We start from the raw sequence: 9,160 nt of genomic DNA on the forward strand, positions 1-9,160 counted from the left end.
CAAACAACAAAACACAAGTTAAACTGTCTTGTCTCATGACAATTAAAACAACAATAATGTGATCCAAAATTTAACGGGGAAATATTCAAATATACATGGTTTAGTTTAAAAGTGCGTTATTTATTTTATTTTAATCTTTTTATTTTCTCTTGTAAGCAGAATGTATAGTATATTATCTGTATTAAGGTCGTTGCTCGTTTGTTTGCCATTCAATCATGAGAGAATGGAAGAAAACAGCAACAAACGTAGTTTCCGGTCCGTCTAATTTCTCCCTCCGCTGCTTCCGGTCCGTCCTCTTGTTCCTTCCTCCCCGGTGCTCTCTCACAGTTTCGTGGTCCACGTGTGGAAAAAAGTCGGTTCTGGTTTCTTTAACGCTTCTCATCGACTTTTGGGCCACGATGTCTTCGTCTTTCGAGCAGATGAGAACCAATGTGGGGGAACTTTTGCGAGGAATCGACAGGTATGAGAGCCAGCCGTGAATAAAGGAGCTAACGTTAGCTTAGCCTCCGCATATTCCCTTAAATTTGTATATATAAAGAAGGAAAAGTAGAGGCGTGATGTGGACGTATTTAAATCTGAAAGGTTTTCCTTTTATTACACGGGACAATGTAGACAATTCAGTTGTCACGAATGTTTACAGTTAGCATTAGCTTTCTGATGATTGTTCCCTGTCAAATGTAATAATTGTGTTTCATAGAAAACAAAAGCGTATGGTTTATTGAAACAGTGATGGGAAAAAGGTCAATTGCATTGTGATGTAACGCTTTTGAGTTTTGATAATGTTTATTTTGCATCTAAATTAAATGTTTGTGGGTTCATTATGTTTTGGCTTTAAGGGGAAACGGCGACTCCTGGTGGTAATACTGAGTTACAGCAGTGGTTTCAGAAACGTGAAGCAGCGATTTTAATGTTAAACTAAACACTGTAACCACAGCCAATGAATTTCCTGTTAGAGAATAGAGGAAACATCAATAATAGGAAGTGACTATTGATACGGAAACGTATCAATAGACTCCCAGTCTATAAAACTTTTCACACTCTGGACCTGCGCATGCGACCTGGGAGGGTCATAGGTCAGAGGGATATAAACGTAAACAAGCTCGTTTATTCTGTTATTTCTAACCTAGCAGCGTTTGTAATGTTATTCCTGAGATTGTTAGTGTTTTAATAGTGTTTATATTATTAATATTACACATATTCGGACTTGGGGAGGTGTCCAGAATTTTTTGCTGATGGTGATTTCTGCCGATCCGAGCACTTTTAAAAACCGATGAGAGCAGCAGTATTGAAGCTAGGCAGTCCCCTCGCCTCCACCTCTGGTGAATGAAAACACAGACTACCTGGGTCTCCAGCGGGCGTATTCTGACTCTATCTGGGAACGACGCACATATTCTGACTCAGAGAGACCATGGCTTTCTGCTGATCTCAGCACTTTTGTAAAAGCGATGTTAGAAACCGCATCAGTGACAGACCTCCTCTGTTTACACTCCCTCTACAAGCTTTTAACTTTTCTACGTTATGTGTTTTCTGTATTTACTTTATTGTTGTTGGTTTATTTTTTTCATTTGTTTATTTGTTTTAATAATTGTAAAGTGTCAAGTTTTTTGAAATGCGCTTATAAATAAAATATATAATTATTATTATTGATGAGACGAGAGATGTCCTAGTGTGAGAAGGACAGTGTGAGTTCTCACTTTGAAAAGGTAAATTTATGAGGTCCACCATTCACTAACAAGGTCCATGATTATTTTATTAAGCTACTATTTTAATTACATTTACAAATTTGAAGGAAGGTCATAAGATGGACATGTCTATAAGTGAACTGGAGTAACACCATCAGCTGAAACAGTTTGAAAAGTCACGAAAAAAAGCTGAATTTTCAGCTCGTGTGCAGCATTAGCTTTAGCAGCTAACTCGGTATTTCTGCCTCGGAGACCGATACCGCGTTTACGCAAACATTGTTTAAACGACTCAATGCTCAAACGGGTAAAATAATCAAAATCTCTGTCAGACTCACTTCCTACACCGTCAGCCATGGAGAGTTTATCCCTCTGACCTCTGACCTGATGCAGAAGAGCTGAACCAGAGCGAGAGTGTGAAAAAGCTTATTCATACGCAGCACCCCCTCATTGGCCATTTTTGGTGACGTGATAGGTGCACCACGTGATTTAAAGTTCCGTCAGTTTTAGTTTAGCTCATATTTATTTTTAGCTACCCCGCTAACCCTTTTATTTAACCCTAACCCAGGAAATACCCTAAAGTGTTTCTTTTTTTCATATCTGTATTTTTAAAGGTGGAATTTGCCGTGTTTAATATGTTAAAATGAAAAAAATATATATGACCAAAGTGGGATTCAAACCCACAGCAGCAGAAAGTAGAATTCTCCAGTCAGGTGCCTTAGACCCGGGGGCTATGGATACGTTTCCGTATCAATAGACACTCAAAAACAAACGTGAGTCATCATATGACTTCTTCTTTTGCACAGGTACAACCCTGAAAACCTTTCCACGCTGGAACGCTACGTGGAGACACAAGCGCGGGAAAACGCCTACGACCTGGAGGCCAACCTAGCAGTGCTGAAGCTGTGAGTGTTGCCATTAACTCTGAAACAACATAAATACCAGTCTATGCTATGCTAACTAGCTACTCAATACACCCCTCTATTCCATCAGTGAAAGGGGAATCACGCCTTACAACAAAACACACCAAATCAAAACACTGATTTATACCAAAATACATTTGTTTTCAGCAGGAAAAATTGGGGTTTTTAGGGGGGTGGAGTTACTAGGCATGCAACTATTCTCAACAACATATTGAACCGTTCAATACTGACTTGTAAACTGCCGTTTTTACAGGTTTGTGTACAGGCTCTGCACATTTTATGTCTCATGTTGAAATGACATCAGTGACGTGAATCGCCCCTTTCAGTCCATTGAGTTCTACAGTATATGAGTTGAAGCATTCAGGATCATTTAGCAGCTTTTTCAGTCAAAATAACAACTTGTGCTGCTTTGTGTTGCTCTAAAAATCAGTAAAACTTAAAAAGTCGATGTAAACCTCTTTTGTTTACTGACAGATGATAAATTAAAACCGTGACCTGAAAATATCTGTGACCACAGGGGGCGACAGTTCCCACTCTGCTGTTTCGTAGACGCCATTAAAGGTGTAGTCCATAACTTTCAGATCCCTCTCTCTCCCCCTCCGTCCCCACTGCTCTCTTGCCCTGCCTCCAAACTTTCCAAAGTTCCTCCCTCAGAAAAGCTAACAAGCTAACGTTAGCCCGACAGTAACATCATAATAATATAACATGCTCTGTTAAAAGCATATTACTGCAGCGCTTCTCTCTCTCTATGTGCACACACCTCAGCAGCAGCAGCAACACAGTGCCACTTACAGCAGCCCACACGGAGCGTGCACACAAACAACACATGCACCACAGATTTCTAGTGTAACAATTACAAATCAAACAATGTAAATCAAGCAGCAGTAATTACCTTTCAAGCAGAAAAGTCACTAATTCCATCTTTTACTCTTCCAGCCCATACACTGTAAAAAAGATGGCGCTCCAGCCACAGGAAAGGGGCGGGGCCTGTAAGCACCAGCTGTCAGACAGTCCATCAAACACAATCCTGGCTCTGATTGGTTTTTTTTTGCTCGGTCACGGTGCATTCTGACAATCTGCCAAAGGCTGCAGGAGCAGCAGGGGGCGGGGCTCAATGAGCCTGTTTTTTGATGTAAAGCTGTCCTTACATAGTGACAGTTTTAGCTATAATGACAAAAAGTCACTCTCATAAGAATTGCGGACTGCAGCTTTAAGGAGAGAAAAAGAGATCCATGTGCGTGGAAATAAAGACAACCAGGATTCACTGCTGCTCATTAAAATCAGCAGTAAATCCACTGTTGTGTTGAGCAGCAGTAGGATTCTGTTGTCTTTATTTCTATGCACGGAGCTCCTCTTTTCTCCTTAATGGTGTCTACGAAAACGCAGAAAAATTGCACACAAAATCCTTTGTTCCTGTATTAAAAGGCACACGACACCAAATGTATGTTGACGTTAAATGTAAGAACTTGTCCTAAAGAGCTGAAGTGGAAAATATGACATAAAATTAAAGATTAGGGACAAACTGAGCTTCATTTGGAACTTTTATTGCTGGAGGGGGCGGAGCCAACAGTCATTCATCTGTTTTTAGTGTGAAAAAGTGTGATGGAGTGGGGGGTTTAGTTTTACTTTAACAGTTTGACGTGTGCAGGTACCAGTTCAACCCGGCCTACTTCCAGACCACCGTGACATCACAGATCCTGCTGAAGGCTCTGACCAACCTGCCACACACCGACTTCACGCTGTGCAAGTGCATGATCGACCAGACACACGTATCCCTTTGGTGCTCTGTGTGTGTGTGTGTGTGCGTGTGCGTGTGTGTGTGTGCGTGTGCGTGTGCGTGTGCGTGTGGCTGGCACTGGGTGTGTGTGTTTTGGGGGGTTGGGGCCCTTTCCTTGACTACAGTGTCGCAGCAAGAGGAACGTCCGATCAGACAGATCCTGTACCTGGGGAACCTGCTGGAGACCTGCCACTTCCAGAGCTTCTGGGTACGACATCACTAACTTTTGATTCAACTTTAAACATCATTCATTTCTGCACTGTGGGTCACCACACACTGGGAGGGGGAATCTAGGAATATTTTCTGAACACTTTTTTTATTCTTTTTCTGCAACTACAGCAAACTTGCCATATTTTAACTTACTATATTTTCATCACTTTTTATATTTTCTTTCTATTTCAATTTTTCTATACTATGTCTGTATTTTTCCCATATTTTTGCTCCTTTTAATGCATTTTTGCAACATTGCTCCCATTTCATCACATTTCAATGACTTTTCTGCACATTTTTTCCACTTTCAAGACAATTTCATCACGTATAAACCCTTTCACCTAATGTCATATGTTGAACCATTATTGTCACTTTTAACCTAAGTAGTTGCTACTTAACTTAATTTAAGTACAGCATTTCTGCAAAATATAAAACAGAATAAATGTAACCTGTTGTTATGATTTGCTGTTATTAAAAAATGTTTTATTACGTCTTTTTTTAAAATGATATAAAATAAATGACCCGTTATTTCAGCCACTGCTTGTTGCAGAAAAACTTAATATTGACACTTAAACATTTAGCAAATATATGTCAAGTCACTGTCAATCTTTACTTCATACAAATCTACAGAACGCCAGTTAAGTCAACTATTCATCAGCATGTATGTCTATATCGCTGATCTGACGTGTTTGTGACACAATGTGACTCAGCGGTTGAACAAAACAAATGACTATCACCTTGATTGAACTATTCCTGTAGTTAGAAAAGCTGAGTGACTGGGAGAGAGAGAGCTGATCACTTCTCTCAGCACGTATTATTAACAGAGCTGCTTTTATGGTTTAATCATCAATTTACAGAGTTACTAAAGGATGAGTTCACTCAGAATTTAGGCTTATTCGAGAAGTTAACCACTTAAATGTTGTCCTGGTAAGTTTCAGCTAGAGGCTCTACACATAGTGAGGGAAGGGGGAGGTCTATGCAAATCCAGGGACACACCCCCCCAAAACAGGACGCTCTCATAGAACTCATTTTCACAGGGTCATAAACCTCTTCTGTTGCTTAATTCATGTTATGTTTTGACCAAACACCAGCACAGATATGTCATTTACACCACAGGGAACTGTTATAAAAGGTGAACATTTTTCACAATATGTCCCCTTTTACCCATTTCATTTCTGTTAAAATAAGAATTTCTATCTTTTAGATGACTGTGCTATGGCCCGAATAATAATGGACATTATTCAGATGAATAAATAAATGTGGTTATCACAGATATGCCAGAAAATACCGAACTTAAACAGTGTAGTCGTAAATCTACAGGAGGAAGAGATTATTGTAGCATCTGCATCATTTCAGAGGTTTCACAACCTTTTTTTATTTCCTCTTTTCCAACGTGTTTCTCTGACAGACGAGTCTGGAGGAGAACAAGGAGCTCATCGACGGCATCGCTGGTTTCCAGGACTCCGTTCGTAAATGTGAGTATCGTCATGTGATCACGTGACCTCCACTTCTCACTGACGGTGTCACTAACTGCTGTGTTTGGTCCTGATCTCACAGTCATCTGCCACGTGGTGGGAATCACCTACCAGACCATTGAGCACCGCCTACTGGCTGAGATGCTGGGAGACCCACTGGGTGAGGAGGATGGGGACGATGCATAGGGAAACGCCCACACATTCCTTCTCCCTTCATACTGTGTGTGTGTGTGTTTGCGTGCGTGCGTGTGTGTGTGTTTCACCTACGCAGACACACAGGTGAAGGTGTGGATGAACAAGTACGGCTGGACGGAGAACGAGGAGGGACAGATCTTTATCTCCAACCAGGAGGAAAGTGTGAAGCCCAAGAACATCGTGGAGAAGATCGACTTTGAGAGTGAGTCCTGATCCAGTGTTTGGTCACATCACATGTTATTACCGTCACATCACACGTTATTACCGTCACGTCACACGTTATTACATCACATCACATGTTATTACCGTCACATCACATGTTATTACCGTCACGTCACACGTTATTACATCACATCACATGTTATTACCGTCACATCACACGTTATTACGTCACATCACACGTTATTACGTCACATCACACGTTATTAACGTCACATCACACGTTATTACGTCACATCACACGTTATTACGTCACATCACACGTTATTACCGTCACATCACACGTTATTACATCACATCACACGTTATTACGTCACAACATCACACGTTATTACCGTCAACATCACATGTTATTACGTCACATCACATGTTATTACGTCACATCACACGTTATTACCGTCACATCACACGTTATTACATCACATCACACGTTATTACGTCACAACATCACACGTTATTACCGTCAACATCACATGTTATTACGTCACATCACATGTTATTACGTCACATCACACGTTATTACCGTCACATCACACGTTATTACATCACATCACACGTTATTACGTCACAACATCACACGTTATTACCGTCAACATCACATGTTATTACGTCACATCACATGTTATTACGTCACATCACATGTTATTACGTCACATCACATGTTATTACCGTCACATCACATGTTATTACCGTCCAGTTCTAGCAAAGGAATCATACAAATATCAGGTTGGACAAATGCCAAACCATGCACGTCTGTATTTAATCTGTGCAGCATGTTGATGATGTCAGAGCTCATTCACATGTTTAGGTCACAGAGATTTACATGTATGGACAACAAATTCACACAAAAGAAATACACAAAATTGCCTCAAAAAATACCTTCAAAAAAACGCAAATACACAAAGATACACAAATGAATACAGAAATACACAATACGACTGCAAAAATACACAAAACAACAAAAATGACTCCAAAAACACACAATCTAAACCAATATACACATAATGACAAAAAACTCATAAAACAACAAATGCTACTTAAATATACCAAATTAGTCTAAAAAGTTAAAAAAAAAAAAAAAAAAAGACTAGAAAAATACTCAAAATGGCAAAAACAGTTATACAAAATAAATACACAAATTACATTACAGGTATAGTGGATGATGTTATTTTAGCTTTAAATTCTGGGTGGATCATCTTAACTATTGGTCCTCCTAGTTGTCAATCATTCTGATTATTTGTTTACGTGCTCGGTTCACTTAACGGTGGTGAGTCTAGTGTGAAAATTACAAATCTTATTTTGGAAGGTAAACCTGTCTGAGCGACTCTAACGTGTGAACAGCTGTGCTTGAGGAAAACTTAGCTCTCTCTTAAATAACAAGACCCATTTTTGCCAAATTTGGTGGGTATGACCTTGGGTCGCTCCTGAGGTCATATCTCACAGTTAATCGTCGATGGTCAAAGTGGGCGTGGCTTATTACAACATAAACAACAAATATTTATTTCAACTGAATTATTATGTTGGGGGCTGTGAAATTTACCACACAGATCACTCATACCAAAAAGTGCACCACTAGGTGGTGCTATAATGTGTACAAACCTTCACATTTTAAATCACACCTTCATAAACTTCATAACCACCTGTTCACAGCAAATGGCACGTTGGTCTGTGTCCTGACACTCGCCACAAGCTCGTCATCCTTCATGAGTTTTAGTTATGATTATTATCGCCTGCCACAAAGTGGAAAAGAGGATATAGGTTTGAACTCCGTCTGTTTAAGATAGTTAGTAATTTTATACTCTATGATAATATTTTCTTATGTATAGATCTAAGTTCTTAGATTTAGGATATTTAGGAAAAGATTGTGAGTTATGACAATCATTCTGATAGAGGATGTTAATGACTGTCTTCTTGTTTTATCACAGGTGTTTCCAGCATCATGGCCACGTCTCAGTGATTCAACACACACACACACACACACACACACACACACACACACACACACACACACACACACACAGCTCAGTCATGACTTGGACAAACTGCTCTTTTGCTTTCAATCTTCCTACTTTTCACAATAAAAGTAATTTATCATTCCCAGCTTGAGTGTGCGTATGCTTTAACTTTCTTGTTGACATCACATGTTTCTGGTGTTGACATAACACGGGTGTGTCATCGTTTTACTGACTGGAGGAGAGTTTTTACTCGTTTCACGTGCAACATCTAAACCATAACTACCCGTTTAACCTTTTCACAATAATAGCAGTGACTGTTTTATTTTTTGACATGGCAAAACAGCAAAAATTACAAATAAATGGAACTTATTCACCAGTAAAAGGTTCATTGTTTTTAAATAGTTTTAAATTTTTTAACATGGGTATTTTTTAGTGTTAAAACCAAAAGATTTAAATAATGTGTACAAAGGGTTTTTAATTGTATTTTATTACTCACACACATTGGCAATAGACACAAAACCAGTGGTGAACAGCAGATGACGTCAGAACGCCAATAATGCACTTTGCAGTCTAACTTAAACACTTTAATATATTTATTTATTTATATATTTTATACAATTACGGTGCAGATGGAGGACAACATTGTTCCTGCAATTTATGATGAGTCACTTCAGGGTTTCCACACATGTTGAAAATAAACACTAAACATTGATTATTTTATTCCACA

The 9,160-nt window shown here is 39.2% G+C and overlaps 1 protein-coding gene across 2 annotated transcripts; it reads left to right on the forward strand.

Annotated features, from left to right (window-relative positions):
* The first annotated feature begins 282 nt into the window (after nucleotides 1-282).
* On the forward strand, nucleotides 283-8,578 carry LOC114474344 (eukaryotic translation initiation factor 3 subunit K). 2 transcript variants are annotated; one of them, XM_028464582.1, is made up of 8 exons: nucleotides 283-460; nucleotides 2,486-2,584; nucleotides 4,251-4,371; nucleotides 4,510-4,587; nucleotides 5,998-6,064; nucleotides 6,147-6,224; nucleotides 6,336-6,461; nucleotides 8,404-8,578. In XM_028464582.1, exons 1-8 carry the CDS (start codon nucleotides 399-401, stop codon nucleotides 8,433-8,435), a joined length of 663 nt encoding a protein of 220 aa, XP_028320383.1. In that variant the 5' UTR covers nucleotides 283-398; the 3' UTR covers nucleotides 8,436-8,578. The 2 variants fall into 2 exon arrangements, with proteins under 2 accessions (XP_028320383.1, XP_028320385.1); XM_028464584.1 differs by having other exon boundaries at nucleotides 4,513-4,587.
* The last annotated feature ends 582 nt before the right edge of the window (nucleotides 8,579-9,160 follow it).

The sequence above is a fragment of the Gouania willdenowi genome, chromosome 13 (assembly GCF_900634775.1).
Source record: "Gouania willdenowi chromosome 13, fGouWil2.1, whole genome shotgun sequence".
NCBI classification, from domain to species: Eukaryota; Metazoa; Chordata; class Actinopteri; order Blenniiformes; family Gobiesocidae; genus Gouania; species Gouania willdenowi.

What these genes read in the sequence shown, in the direction of transcription:
- LOC114474344 (XM_028464582.1), top strand. Translation starts at nt 399, where the DNA reads ATGTCTTCGTCTTTCGAGCAGATGAGAACCAATGTGGGGGAACTTTTG. An exon ending in CCAGGACTCCGTTCGTAAAT is followed by an intron (nt 6,065 to 6,146) that starts GTGAGTATCGTC and finishes CTGATCTCACAG; the next exon opens with TCATCTGCCACGTGGTGGGA. An exon ending in GATGCTGGGAGACCCACTGG is followed by an intron (nt 6,225 to 6,335) that starts GTGAGGAGGATG and finishes TCACCTACGCAG; the next exon opens with ACACACAGGTGAAGGTGTGG.